The sequence below is a fragment of the Hydra vulgaris genome, chromosome 12 (assembly GCF_038396675.1).
Source record: "Hydra vulgaris chromosome 12, alternate assembly HydraT2T_AEP".
NCBI lineage: Eukaryota > Metazoa > Cnidaria > Hydrozoa > Anthoathecata > Hydridae > Hydra > Hydra vulgaris.
In genome coordinates, this window is record NC_088931.1 from 24,156,483 (window position 1) to 24,172,810 (window position 16,328).

Sequence of the window (16,328 nt, forward strand, 5' to 3'; positions counted from 1 at the left end):
GTTTTTTTGCGTGAAAAAACATTTTATTTTTATCACTTAGAGAATGCTCTGCTATAAAATTTGTTTAACAAAATATTTTATTTTGCTTGTGTTAAACATTGTACAAATTAAGAATGAATTTATAACAGATTCCTGGGATAAATATACTGTAAATTTTGACTTTGACGAGGAAGCTAACCCAGAGATTCATACGGTAAAATCTACCGTTGTTAAAGGAACAAATGAATTTGCAAGATATGAAAAAAGACCGGATAAACGGCACAATGCTTATGACGAGGTGACAATAGTTACCAATCAGGTAACTCAAAACAATTTAATTTTGTTAACTATATATATATATATATATATATATATATATATATATATATATATATATATATATATATATATATATATATATAATATATATATATATATATATATATATATATATATATATATATAAATATATATAAATATATATATATATATATATATATATATATATATATATATATATATATATATATATATATATATATATATATATATATATATATATATATATATATATATATATATATATATATATATATATATATATATATATATATATATATATATATATGTGTGTGTGTGTGTGTGTGTGTGTGTGTGTGTGTGTGTGTGTAAGTTATGTTAGTGTATTTTACAAATAGAGTGCTCAATGTTCTTAAAGAACAGAGCAATAATAAATTAGTAAAAAACACTTATCTAACTTTTATCTTTTACTTGAAGTTTCACCATTGCTGGATATATATATATATATATATATATATATATATATATATATATATATATATATGTATATATATATATATATATATATATATATATATATATATATATATATATATGTGGGTGGGTGGGGAGGGGATGGTTGGGTACAATCAGCCCTCTTTTTTTCAAAAATTCTCTTTCTTCATGGAAGTTTTTTTATAAAAATCAAGCAAGATTTTAATTTGTTATTTTAAACTGCCTTTTTTTTTCAAAAACAACTTCCTTCAAAAAATTTACGGTAAGGCCTGTATATATATAGGGTGTATTAGGGTTATAGGAGCACCTTGCTAATATGAGCGTACTAAAAGATTTCTAAGATTAAATATTATCATTACGCATGAATAAATCTGTACTATTTTTGTGAAATATGAGCATGCTCAAATTACCCAGTGTCAGTTTTACTCGTGTTTTTTAAGGTTTTTAAGTCAAATTGAAATATCGCATGTTTTTATCAGTGTTTTCACAATCCTAAGGGAACAATATAATACTACGTTTCCGTAACGGTGAAACCATCAATATTTTAACTGGTATTTACGGTAAATAATAATAGTTAATTTCACGGAATGAAAACCATTTTTGAAACGTTATTCTTTTTGATTTAGAAGGTCTTAAACACGCAACAGAAATTAAGCGTAACTTTTTTCTGCGTTGTACCGGCTGGAAATTTAGTTTTAACATTTTTTTTTTTTTTGCGTAAAACAAGGTAGTATTGTTTCAATAAAAAGTGGCTTAAAATTTGATATTTCAACGATAAGTTTTGTTAATAACGAATCATTATTTTCCACAAATTAGTTCTAACTAGTTCAAATAATATTCTCATTAGTTCAACTCGTTTCTCCGCGCAGCGGCCTTGTTCGTCAAGGTTCGTGTTTCGGAGTTATAGAGTTGAGAGAGGTTTACACCACAAATAAGTAGCCTCTTTGTCTGTAGTGGCCTTCTCGGCCTTGAGGAGGTAAACTAACAAAAAAAAAATTGTTAGGGGCCGTATTCTCATATCTCTCTGTTAAGTTAAACAGAGCGTTAGTCAACTACCTTAATAAAAAAATTCTTTAAAAATATAATTTTAAAAAAAAAATGTTTTATTTTTGTATTAATTTTACTCAAACAAGTTTAAATAAAGTTTTTGTCATTTCTTTACTTAAAAGTATTGTAATGAAATTTCAGACAAAAGCTCCGTTAAGTTTAATGGAGAAATGTGAATCCGGCTGCAGGTTGGTATTTTTTTATTATATTTATGTTGGTATTTTTTTTCAATCACTACTTACGATTTATTTAAAAATGAATCATGAGTGGTTGATCCTTTAAAATTATTAATCGCAAAAATTTTTGGATCTAGTATAATTATTTTTGAAAATATAACAATTATCGCTTGAGGTGCTCGTAATACCGTAATCTACACTATATATATTTATATATAACTTTTTAAATTGTTTAAAAGCTTAAAAAGATTTAAATTGAGTTTAAAAAAATTTTAAGGTTTAAGATTTATTTTATTTGTTTCAGCGATGTTTCTTTTTTTTACATTTCCAACCTATAAAACGCCTATAGGCATTATTTGTATATATATACTCTCAGTCGATATATGATTGCTCCATTGCACTTATCTTTATTTACGTCAACCAATGAATGTACAATACACTGTAACAACAGTTATATATCTTGTATGTCTTAGATAGGGCGTCATTTTTTGTCATTGCACTGTGTTCCAAAGTGAGGCAAGACCATACAAAAGATTTCTCAAATTTTAAAATCTTAAAAATGTATAAGTATGCTTTGCTGCATTTATTCTATGAAACTTTAAAACATAAAAACAATATATAAATATAATTTTTAATAAACAACCGTTAGGAAAAATGTTAATGTTACCTTATAAGGTAGACTTTGTGACATCCAAGGAGCTACACAACATTTAATTCAGAATTTTATTTAATGTTAATTTCATTTGCTGCAACCATACAAAATGTGTTGAAAATTTTCTTGTCAAAAGTTTGTTATTTTTTTCGTTCACATTTTTTAAAATTCTGACCTTCTCATTTATTAGGAACCCCTCATTTACTTAGGCAGATGAGAGTATTGATCTATTCGTTACATTTCGAAATGAATAGCTAAGACCGTCATTAGATCTAAAATAATGCTAATATAAAAGTTTAAACATAAATCGTATTAAAAACCGCTAAAAAGGTAAACCAAAGATGACGTCTATAGAAATGATTTCGTTATTTTTAAATTTTTACTATAGGTGGTCCATATATTATACAGTTTTCCCTGTTTAAAAACACTGCAGGCTGTTTTAATTTTTGAACTGTTTAATATATCGACTCTCTCGTTTATTATGATTCCCCTGTTTATTAGATTTTATAATTATATTTCTGACCCTCCTTTTTATTAAGATGTGATAGTATAAATTTATTTGTTATATTTCAAACTGAACAGCTCAGTCTTTCATTAGAACTAAAAGAATCCTAATATAAAAACCGTTTCAACATTAAGTTTATATAACTCGTCCGTTTAGCATCTTACTCTATATAAAGCTTAAACTTTCGTATGTAAGTTCTCAGAAAAGAGACTACTCTTTTTAAGAAAACCATTCTTATTACTTGTTATGAAAAGCGTAATTGATAAAGATTGTGTAACATGATGTTATAAGCATATATATATCAACTACATATATATACAATGTAGTTAATATATATGCATATAATCACAATAATAACATAGTCATTATACTATTTATATATATTAACTATCAATTAAGATTAGTTTAAAAATAGAGATGTCACGAATATTTGGTGACTATTCGGATTCGTCCTATTCGACTACTTTTTTTACTATTCGGTATTTGGCCGAATATTGCAAACTATTCGGCTGAATACCAAATACTCGATTGCAACGAAAAAAACGTATAAAAACGGATTATATATAACCGTTTTTATTGTTGTTGTTGTTGTTGTTGTTGTAAAAAATAATTGGCATATTGAAACTAGGTGGTAAGTTATGATAAAAACAATTTAATTGCTTGATGATAGCAAATGATTGCAAATTCCTCATAAATTATACATACTTTCAAAAATAGCCATTCAATCTGTACACCGCCACCGCCAATAAGAAAACTTTAGCAAGATCTGTTAGGATAATCTTTTGCGCTTGCTGACCACAACTAGTAAATGATTGTTTTCCAATTTAAGCAGGCAATTTTATGTAAAAACTTATTTCATTTGCAATCGAACTTTTCTTTTCTTCATCTTTAAATGTGCGCATATTTTTCTTACGAAGTGGAGATCATCACCGGTGCTACTAGACACCAGTGATGGTTCATTGGTGTCAAGCAGCTTTTCACTGAAATAAATTAACCTTTTACTGGCTTAATCTTTCTCAGAGCTTTTAAATTTTTGTTGTTGTTATGCTTGTTGCATTTTAACTAATCCCCTGAAATTCGTTTTGAAACGTGCATCAATAAAAAAGACAACTCTGTTAGTATTTTCATTAAAGTTAAACCATATGTTAAACCATTCAAAGTTCAGCTTGTAGAGAAGATATCTTTTTAATAAGTTTAAATTACTTAGTGCTGTATCTATCAATAGCAACTTATTAATTAATTAATAATATATATGTATAAATACATTTATACATATATTTTAATTTGCACTTTCTAACACCTCGGGCAACATCTGTCCCGCTTACTCTATGCTATCTTTCTAACTCGACTTCTTTTGACTTTCACTCTAACTTACTTCGTTCTTCTTAAATTCACTTACTCTTGGTCAGCGATGCTGGTTATGACGCTCTTTGATGAGCTGAACTTGACTTCACTGGCCCGGATATGTGGCCTCTATATGGCAATTAGCCGGAGGAGGATAAACCACAATACCCTATCAATAGCAACTTCTTAAACTACATTAAAAGCGCAAGATATACCTAAGCAGTATATCAAAATATTTACAGTATTGCAAATATTTCATTTGCAAAAAAAAAGAAGTATTTAATCAACACTTTTAAAAATTTTAAAGATAGTGGCTTGTTTCAACCTGATTGCAAAAACCTTTTAGTATCAGTTTGTATTTTGTCAATACTGTTAAATATATCAATCAATAGTATTGACAAATTGGGTCTACAACTTTGTTACGTGGAGAGTAAAAATCTCATAACAGTAAAAATTTAATACAAGATTTTTACAAGTGAATAAGAATTTAATATAAAATATTTTAACGAGGAGTAAAAATTTATAAATAGTTAAAAGCGTAGTAAAAATCTCATGCTACACTAGAATTTATATCGGTAAAAAAAATCTCCATAGAATATTATTTGGTTTGACTAAAGCGCGTTTTTGTTGAAAAAAAAATTATTTTTAAAAAATAGTTTACTTCTCGCAAAAGTTGTTGGAAAAATTGAATATAAATATTGGAAAAATTGAAAATAAATATCAAATTATTTTTTTTAATTCTCAAAGGTTGTTGCATTTTTCAATTATTTTTACAATAATCCATTGTAAATATATTATAACCTTAATTTAATGATTAAAGTTAAGAATCTTATGGTCGAAAAATGAAAGTTTCAGCATGATGAATGGCATGATGAATGGACAACAAAATACCAAATTTTAATCATAAACAATTTAATTATCTATTATAAACATTTTTTCAAAATGACTTTTTGGCCTAAAGCATAGAAATGAATTTTTCCAATTTTTAACATTTGTTTTAAATATGAAACTACTAATATACTAAATAGTTTTTTTTCATTTTATTTGATTTTATTCAATTTTATTCGCAATTTATTTGATAAACAATCACTCCGACAAAATTATTTTTTATGTTTTATATGATTTATTGCTAAACTTTTGATTAAAAAAAATCAATAGTTTAGCAATAAATCATATAAAACGCAACTATGACGTCATTTTTTTAATATTTGCTCTTAATTATTTTTTAAATTCCTCGTTAACTATGTCGTCAAACTTTTAATATTTGTTCTTAATTATTATTTAAATTTCTCGTTAACTATGTCGTCAAACTTTTAATATTTGCTCTTAATTATTATTTAAATTCCTCGTTAACTTAAAAACAAACATGAGAATGTTTTTCCTTTCATTCGCCGGCAGGAAGCAAAACTTTCGTTTCCAATTTGGCGGCCGCAGCCAACTGGGAGGCAGAAGCCACTGGAAACGACATCCAAATAATTTACCTTTAAAATTTTTTTTGAAAGTGGTCAACAATGACTTCCGCCTTCTTATTAGCGTCGGTCTCTAAAATATACTGCCTCTGAAAAAAAAACTCAAAATGTATTCGTAGCCAGCCGCCAACTCCTGCGGAAGAAAAATAGAGGCAAGAAGATTTACACCTTTTATCAATACTGCATTGAAGACTATTTCTTTCAAAATATTTTGTTGTTGCTCTTAAAGATGTCAAAAGTAGTCAAAACAGGGCTTCGCATTGTAATGTTTTTGCGTATTTATTTGCTGAATATTATTTAAATTATAAATTTATCAGAGAACTATAAATTTATCAGAGTAAATTATTATTTTTAACTATTGCAAATTTTCTTAATAAGCGTAGAAAAGATTTTCTATATAGAATCTACTTTATTTTATTTTGAAAATATAGAGCATGAGGATTTAGATAACATAATGAGTTTGGAACTTTACCGATTGATGCAATGAACCTTTCATAAATTTTTAAATATCAATGTTAATTAAACTTCTTAGAACATGACGTTTTAAAAATTTTAATTTTTTTAATATTTTGTTAAATGAAAAAATAAAAAAAATAGTTTACGTATAATTTGAATTGAGTCAATTTGTTCAAAAATTAGCCCCCCTCTCCATGTTTTTGCCCAATTAACGCCACTATTATTAATTTATAGTCATAGTTTTATCCTCGCGTCGCGTGGTTTTATCTAGCATCTTCGCGTGTTATTATGCTTCTAGTTTTTCGATTGCTCTCAAAATATGTACGTGAACGATCAAAAATACCTGAATATTCTGATCAGAAACTTTTGATGCGGCTTTATTTATTGCTCAGACTGAACGTTAACATATACTTTGTCTCTGAATATAATTAAAATTCAAGTGCGCAAAAAATTTTATACAAACTTTGCAAAACTTGTATAAAGTTAAAAGTATTTTTTCTAAATTTAAAACTAATTGTTTATCGTTTCAAACAATATCTTTACATTACAGATGTAAAGATCGAGAGAGAAAGAGACAGAGAGATGTACACATAAATATTGAAAGATTGTGAGAGAGAGATAAAGATGAAGAATGCTTAAAACTTAAAAGTATTATATTATTTAAAGGATCTAGCAGGTGCTGAGGGTCATGAAAACCTCGTTAAGAAACACTACCAGACAAAATTGCGTTTGACCAAAAGAAACACTTTTGACAATCGCGATGAACGTTACTCTGCAAGTTCATGGGAACACGCACTTCCAAGTTATAAGAAGTTTACTGTTACGTCCCCAGGCGCATCTAAGCAAGGTTATACAATTAATAAATTTTAATGAATTATTAATTTATTACATTATGTTTGCAACTTCAAGACAAAACTTTTTTTAGTAACTGATGACGGAAACCAACTGAAAAAAGATACAATCCAACCTGTAGTTAAACCGAAAAAATATAAAAAGAAAATATCTAAAGTTGTAAAGAAACAAACATCCCCTTATACATATCAATCAGCAGGATATGGAGGATTGCCTAAGACTACAACTACAACGCGTGCTCCTAAAATAGCGTGGGTACCAAAATGAAATAGTTTTAAACAATTTTAGAGATGTGATTGGAAACCAATATATTGAAATAAAATTCTATAAAATAAAAACTATTTAATAAATTAACTTATATTATGTATTTGATAAAAAATATTTTTATGTAGTTAATGGAAGTTATGTAAAAAGAGATTAATTTAATAAAAAAGTATGATGTTTATTTGTATACTTTATTTAAATAATTTATATTTAAGGTAGACTAATAAAAAAATTATTTATGTATCTTTTAGTAATCTTTATTTAATGCTTTAATAAAATTGCACTGTTAACTTACAGGGCTCTTTGGACCGCAAAGGTTTTATTAAAATATATTTAAATAAATAAATTTACCAGTTATTTGTGTTATGAGTGATAATTAACAGTTATGAGTGTTAAATTATTATATCATTGACTCAATAATAATGTAAAATGTGTGATAATTTTCTATACTTATTTTTTTTATACTTTTTTTGTTACTTTTCTATAATTATTTTGTTATTTATTTATATCGTCATTTATAAATATTTACTATGTTCTTGTTTTACAAGTTTCATCAACAAATTATAAATAAAATTTAAGAACGACAGGAGCAAGTTGAAGACAGAAATCTTCTTATTTTTTACAAATTTCTTATTATATAAATTTACAAACAGGGAAAAAAGGGGCAAGATGGCTTTTCAAATAACAGCTCAAAAACTACATCTTCTATTTTAAAACGCCAATTGGTTTTTTTAAATATTAATTAACGCAATTTTATACCCATAAGTTTACTTTTTGCGCTTAAAAAAATATCTCGGTTTCGGTTATTCATAATGAATAGTGTTCTTTGGGTGTAACTTTTTTAATAATATTTTTTTGCGACGCGTGTTTATTTAATGTTAGTTTAGTTAGAACAGTCAGTAGTTTTTAAAATTTTATAAAATTAGAGGCAGAAATCGCGTAATAAGTTATCTTGCACCGGTCATGTGACCAGATGACAAATATATGAGCTTTTTCTTTTTAATTTTTTTTTTTCAAATTATTCCACTTGAAAACTGAAAATTCCTGCAGGCAACGAATCATTATGATAACTTAAACATACTGACAAAGTATTATTGCTTCATGACTGATAGTTTTTTGATAACTCGGGGCTTTCAAAACGTTCGTCAACTTGCCCCGTCTTCCCCTACTTGTCTTATAAAGCAAAATAATGAATAATTACAATAAATTACAATAAATTACAATAAATTGCAGCAATAAATAGATAAAGTAAAAAATATAACAAGAATTTATTTTTTCTTTAGCTTAAACATACAAAAATATGTTTTTAATATTTTTAAACCATTTTATTTAGGTTTATACTTTTCATACTTTCATCAAGAAACATGTTCAATAGGCGAGGTATGAACATGTTCATACCTCGCCTATTGAACATGTATATACCTCTATATGAAATTGAGCAATCGGATTGAAGCGTTGATTTAAGTAAGTTAACGTAATGGACAGAGCACCGCGTTAAGTTTTTAATATTAATTTTTTAAAATCGGATATTAAAGGATTTTGGAAGCATGTCATTTTGATATTTAAACATGAATAACAATTTTGAAACAGATTTAACTGATAGACATTAAGAGCTTTAATTTCCTAGAGTAACATCTTGGAGCAGGCGTATTTATGCTTATTACATGTATTTTTACTAGTTTGTTTTTGTTTTATAAAAAGATACTTAGTTTTACCAATATTAAATGAGAGTTTGTTTGATTTGAACCAGTCCGTAGGATGAAGATTTTTTCAATTTTCTTCTGTGAGGGGTTTTTTCAAAAGCTTTTGCAAATTCAAAATAGAAAACTACGATTAGAAGCTTAAGAGAAACGGTATAGGTCAGAAAACCCATGGTCTCAAACACATTTGTAACGTAGGTTTTTTTTACTGACGAAGCTGTGCCGACAATTGGAATCAAGTTTGTTGGCTACAAGATGCCTCATTATCTTGTATTTTACCTTTTTTTTCCCCATTATTTTGCATGGTACAAAGCTTGTAGATTTCTGTGTTGAATCTGTAGCATTTTTTAACAGCAGCGTCACGATTACCAAAAATAGGTTTTTGAATAATGAAGCAACCACATTGACATATGCTTTAAGTACAAATAGGCTGATACGATTACCTTGAGCTGATTTATTGGTGTTGAGAGCAGATAGGCGTTTGTGAAGAGAATTTTAGTTGAAGATAATAAGAAAGACTAAAGCAGTTGTACTTTTGATGAAAATTGGAAGAGGTAAATCTAAAGGTTTAACCGTAAATACTGACAGGAACTGATTTTTTAGTATACTGGCGATGGTTTCTTGATTGTTGTTTACTTCCGCAGATAGTGAGCTGATAGAAGTTATTTGGTTGTTGATGGCACCTTTTTTGGTATCATAGACATAAAGACAAGTGAAGTTATACTCTTTGGCAAAAAAAAATGATTCGGCATTTGCTGTTGCGTTTGAAATACCAAATAGATTCAGCTAATTAGGAGATTTTTGTGGAGTTTAAGTTCTAGCTAGAGTTGTTCTGAGAATTTACGTTAAAAGTCTTTGTGTAGATGAGAATGGTTAATTTTGCTGACGTTAATCCTGCTCTTGAGATATATGGCTACGCTTCTTCCACCACCATAGCTAAGCTTCTTCCACCAGAGCAATCTTTTTTAAAAATGTTGTAGTTGGAGGATCTTTTCTAAAGATGTTGTAATTTGATGAATCCTTAGCTCTGCAACATCTTTTCTAAAGATGTTGTAAAGCTGAGGATTCATCAAACCAGGATTTAGTGGTAAAAATAGTTTTATAGTCGTAGTTGAACGTTGTAAATGTGAGTTTAGTGAGTTTGATAGGGTTTAGTGACGGTTTGATGTTTTTCGTGGCTTTCGTCACAAACATTAATAAACTGCTTTCTTTTAGTTCTCTTAACGGAAGCAGTTTAGTGACGGTTTGAAAGCATTGTTTTATGAAGTAGGTGAAGGTGAGCTATTGATTGTAGAAAAACAGCCATGTGTTGAATGTCGCGACTGTTGTCTGTTTGGTGTGGGCTGCTGTGAGCGCTTCTTTTCCAGTTGATGAATGTGTATTTTTTCAAGCCGTTAGTATTGACTTTTTTTTACTGAAGTTGATGGATTGACTTTGCCACTACTGATGACAAAAAGAAAGAGCTTGTTGATTTAAATATGTGTTATAAGGTCGTTATTGAGCTTGTTCAATTAGTTGAAAAGCTCTGAAGGAATTTGATATGGTCGTATGAATACACTTTTGTATGCATCATTGGTAACCAGATTTTTAGTCAATTTAAAGTTCAGTTTGTGAACAGTTTAGTGACTAGTAAGCAGTTTAGAGATAGTTAGTAACAATTAATTATTCCTTTTTATTCAATTTACTATTCAGTTATTCCATAACTTTATGTTTCAATTTTTTTCATTTTGGCATAAAATTAAATTGATCAAAAAACTGATCAAAAACAAAAAAGAAATAGCATATTTAGAATTTAATATTTCATAACAATAAAGTAATTTAGAATTTCTTTAATGCTATTTATTTTAATTTGATTTGATTTATTTTGATCAGTTTAATTTTACACCGGAATATATTGTGAACCATTTTAAACTCAGTATTGTCTACTGAGAATTTTTATTAAAGTTTTTGAGTTTGAAGATATGAAATTCCATAAAACGTAACAGCTTTTAAGAGGAGGGAGAAAGGTTAAAATTGATAATTACAAAAAATCATAACAAAGCTTACTCGATGGTTGCCATTTATAATAGAAGATTTCGTAATTAAGCGGCTATTATGAATCACGTGATGCAATGTTTTTCTCGGGAGGGCAAAAATGTAAACAAACCAATAATAAACATATAAGAAAAAGATAAGAAATAATACATCAGGTAAATAACAAATAAATAACAAATAAGAAAAAATACATCAGGTGTGTAATTTTAAAAATGATATATATTTTTACAAAAATAAACACAAATAAAATAAAAGTCGAAAAAAATTTAGTAAAGAATATTTTATTTATACTTTTACCTCAATAAAATAGAAAAAGATACAAACCAAAAAATTATTCTTATTAAAGCAGTGAGTTTTTGCAAAGAATTTGTTTGCTTTCTTATTGTTTAAAAATAATTCTGTATAATATAACTTTGGTTATTCTCTTAACTTTTAATTAAGTTTTAATCTTTTTGTTTGAATATTTATTATCATGTTGTGTTCATTACTAAGTTTTTACTGTTTACTATCTCAGTTAAAAAAACATTATGGTTAATGATCGCTGTGTAGTTGGTATTTGCAATAACGATAAACGTTATCCAGAGCGTTACGAAATACATAGTAACGTTAAATCTGGAAAATTATGTTTCCACAAATTGCCTGTTGATGGAAAAACAAAAAAATCATTGGTTCATGCAGTGTCTAAAAGGCGAAAACACTTTGTTATACCTAAACATTTTAAAATCTGCTCTAATCATTTTGTCGATGGCATGCCCACTTATGAAAATCCTAACCCAACACTCTTTTTGACATACACCATGAATGTTCAATGTATTCCGGAAAAAAAATAATCAAGACCTCCTCCAAAAATCAGAACAACATCTATTGTAAAACCTGTTTCGTCAAAAATGATTGAATATATTAACTCTAACTCGGATACACTTACAGCTAAAGAGTTGTCAGATCTTATGATTTTTTCTTCAGACGAAGAAAGCCTAATATCGTTCGAAATAACTCCATATGTTAGTGACGATGCAGTTGCAGCAGAATTATTGCACATCTCCGACTCTCCCAAAGTATTATTACACCCAACCGCCTCTCCCAAAGAAAAAGACACTATAAATTCAATTTTGTCTAAGAATAAAGCAGGCTACAGTGTTAAAAATAATATAGAGCCTACTCTATTATCAACATATACTGCTTTACAGTTTTGTCATATTACTAGGGACTCAGATGTATCGACTTTTACTGGTTTACAAAATGCAAAAATGTTTCAAAGTGTTTTCAATTATGTCAAGCACAAAGCAGCAGTTATGAAATACTGGGATGGAAATAAGAGAACAAATCGATTACGAAAAACCATGTCCAGTGTTGAATCCGTCGAGCAGCTACACTTATCAGAAGATTATACTATTAGCGATAACATATTTCCTATGAGAAAAAGCGGACCTTAAAGAAAAATCTCACTGGAACAGGAATTTCTTTTAGTTATGATGAGATTACGTTTGGGTCTTTTTATTGAAGATTTAGCTTTCCGCTTTTGTATATCAGCTGGAACAGTTTCCCAAATTTTTATTACATGGGTAATATTGTTATCTAAAGAGTTGGACAGCCTAATCTTGTGGCCTAGCCGGAATACAATTCGAGCAACTGTGCCAAACTGTTTTAAGCGATTATATCCAAAAGTGAGAACAATTATAGATTGTTCTGAAATATTTTTTGAAGCATCAAGTGCTCTTGATGTTCAAGCTTGAATGTGGAGTGACTATAAACATCATGCAACAGTCAAATTTTTAATAGCAATAACTCCGGATGGAGTTTCCCCTTTATGGTGGACGTGCCTCTGACATTTTTATTGTCAGAAGTAGTGGTTTTCTTGATATACTTGAGCCATATGACCAAGTTATGGCAGATCGTGACTTTAAAATAAGGACAGACCTTGCATATAAACAGTGTACTCTTTGTATACCTCCAAGTGCTGATAAAGGAATTCAAATGTAAAAGAAGAAGTTCGAGAAACATCAAGCATTGCTAATGTACGTGTTTATGTGGAGCAACCAATAAAAAGGATAAAATATTTCCGTATTTTAAAAATAACACAGCCATTACTATACCTATCTATCATGAATAATACTACGCGTATGTGCTGCTATATCAAACTTGAGAAAACCATTAGTTTCTAAATAGTTCATTAAACAAATTTAGTTTACTAAATAGTTTTTTTTATTGTATAATATAATGTTCCACTGTCCAAACTTTAGGTTATTATTATAACATGAGTTTTTATCAACTAGGGTTTGAAAGATGTGTAAAAAATTAGTTGTTTTTTTTTAAACCAAACCAGCCCCGAAAAAACTTTCTTTTGAAAATCTTTTAAAAATGCAGAAAGAATTTAAAAAAATGTAAATAAAAATAACATATTTATCTAAAAATCTTAATAAAATATCCATTGAAGATTTAAGCTAAACATAAACTAGACATTGAGCACATGCAACAAACCCAGTCTAGATCTGCTATTAACTCATAGTCTTCTTTTTTTAAATTTTGACATGAACAGTGAAACCAAGCGCGCAACATACTTCACATTGAATACTGCTAAATTCATTAAATTCTTTAACATTGATTTCTGGATCTTCGAGTATAAGTTTATCGCATTTTCCACAGAATGTTATAGGTTTTATTAGTAATAATGCTGGAGAAACATATGTTTTGAAAAAAATATCTAAATTTATTTTTATCGTATCCCAGAGCTCTTGATCAAATTCGATTACTTCAACATATAAGTCCTTAAGCGTCCAAACAATAAAATATGCTGACTTGCAATTTGTAATTGCCATTTGGGAATTAATCTGTGTGTAATATTTATGACACTTATTTAATGTTATTTGATCATTTTTTATTGTAAAGAAATTACATTCACTTGCTCCTTCTTTGATTGTTTTATTAAATAATTTAAAAGGACATTTAACTTCTAAACACATTCTACCATGACATTTGCATACCATAAATCCATCTGGGGAGCAAGCAATGTAAGGTCTGTCATACAAAATAAAGAGACCACTTTTTTCAATTTTTAAATCAGTGTGATTTGATACATGCTCTGCATAAAATTTTTTTATAGCACCTTGCTCATGATCAATTCCCCATTTGATAGAAGCAGTAACAAATGTTTTTTTATGAGGGTATAAAATCTCAGCAATAAGAGGAGTTGTTTTAATCTTCTTAAAACTTGTATTTCTAGAAAGAGTATTAACTTTGGTATATATTCTGTGATGTTTGGATGCAGTTATCCTCCCCTTTCTCATTTGAAACCAGGTATTGCTTTTAGCTTGATCTCTTGTGTTATATTCCACGTTTTTAATTGTTTCATGTGTTAAAACCATTTTTTCTAATAATATTTTGCCTAATGTTGACTCATCAGCGTTAGAATGGTCTAAAAGTATTTCAAATGATAGCTATTCAAGATCAGGATTACTTACAATATTTTCGTCAGATTTTTTAATTTTTGATTTAAATATTACAGCAGAAGGCTCAGATATATGAATGTTGTTTAAAAAAGTTTTAAATGAATGTTCATTAAATTCACAATGACTTTCGATTCTTGGATCGAATTCTTGCAATGCTTTCATCCTAGTGTTTTCCTTATTATTATCATTTTTTTCATTATTTGCAATTTTTTTCTAACAACTAGGTCAGTTATTAAGCACGGTTTTATATCTTTTCTAGAAGACTTATTCCAGACACAAGCTTGTTCTGTGCATGTTGGATTACACCAACCTTTGTTATTAGCATATTCCATTTTATAAAGGGTGGCAATGCCATGATTACAAACTTCAAAAGCTCCAGCCATACACGAACACCAAGCAGAAAGAATATCATTATTACAAAAGGCAATCCAAAGCTTTCTTTTTTTGTGAATATTTTGCGAACCACAACTTCAGAATATGCGAATAAAACATCTTTTTTAAACCTGAAGTGCATTATTGGGCCTACAAAACCACTATCGAAAAATAAAAATGCTTTTTGGTCCTTATATTTGCCAATATATTCCGAATCAAAATATTTTTTATTAAGAATATATGAAAAAATATTTCCCATTGTTATACTAGGCCACTCAGATACTAAGTCTTTTCTATTTTCCATTAAAACAGAGTTTGGGTCAATTAGATCTAAAGCTTTTAGCTTGTCAGTATAAGATTGCTTAAGTTTTTTTTTCCTATTCTTCTGCTGTCTCTATAACATCTTTATTTAATTCCATTGCAGAAAATGCTCTAGCAACAAGGTCGACTTTACGTCCAGTAATACTTAGCCCACGAACAGTTAAAAAACTAACAAGCTGTTTAACAGATAAATTCAAAAAATCTTCGTATTTTTCAAGTGGCACGGTAAAATGCAATTTTCTATTATATATTTCCAGATAAACTATTTTTAGATATTAAACAAACAATAAAAAGATAAAGCGTTTTGCCGAGTTTGTTTATAATTCTGCCCTCCCGAGAAAAACATTAGGTCACGTGATTCATAATTGCCGCTCAATTACGAAAAGGTCTATTCGTATGGTGCTTGAAATAAATTTAAAAATTTAACTTTTATGCATTATATCTTTTGCATACATTATATTTACATTGTAATTAAAGAGAAATTTTTTTTTCGATGTGTTTTTTCACTGTGAAACTCCATTAAAAAGACGTTGTTTTAAAATCTTATTTATTACCATTATTAAAGAAATTTTTTTATATTTTTTAAAAACAAAGTTTAACATATATGTTTAACATAGTTCCAGTAACTATTAAACATGAAGTAACTATTCCATTGAGACACTGTTTGCATTTTTAAAATGATCAAAATATAAAGTTTTGTTTCTGCTAGTGATGACAGTTGAATCAAAACTTGGTTTAGTCAGAAACATTTAAAAAAAGCAAACAGGCGAATGTTGTGATGGTTAGGTTATATTTAGGGAACTTAAAGCTTTTAAATCGTTTCTACAGATCCACTAATCTATTGATTTTTTTATATTTTATGCAAGCAAAATGACTGATGTTAACGAAGTTTACTCACCGTGAGAAATAAATATTA

At 28.1% G+C, this 16,328-nt stretch overlaps 1 protein-coding gene across 2 annotated transcripts; it reads left to right on the forward strand.

Moving 5' to 3' along the window:
- Nucleotides 1-7,720, forward strand: LOC136071665 (uncharacterized). 2 transcript variants are annotated; one of them, XM_065812639.1, is made up of 3 exons: nt 1-277; nt 7,090-7,270; nt 7,349-7,720. In XM_065812639.1, exons 1-3 carry the CDS (start codon nt 44-46, stop codon nt 7,540-7,542), a joined length of 609 nt encoding a protein of 202 aa, XP_065668711.1. In that variant the 5' UTR covers nt 1-43; the 3' UTR covers nt 7,543-7,720. The 2 variants fall into 2 exon arrangements, with proteins under 2 accessions (XP_065668711.1, XP_065668710.1); XM_065812638.1 differs by having other exon boundaries at nt 2-298.
- Nucleotides 7,721-16,328: the final 8,608 nt, after the last annotated feature.

What these genes read in the sequence shown, in the direction of transcription:
- LOC136071665 (XM_065812638.1), top strand. Translation starts at nt 44, where the DNA reads ATGCTCTGCTATAAAATTTGTTTAACAAAATATTTTATTTTGCTTGTG. An exon ending in TGACAATAGTTACCAATCAG is followed by an intron (nt 299 to 7,089) that starts GTAACTCAAAAC and finishes TATTATTTAAAG; the next exon opens with GATCTAGCAGGTGCTGAGGG. An exon ending in CCCAGGCGCATCTAAGCAAG is followed by an intron (nt 7,271 to 7,348) that starts GTTATACAATTA and finishes AACTTTTTTTAG; the next exon opens with TAACTGATGACGGAAACCAA.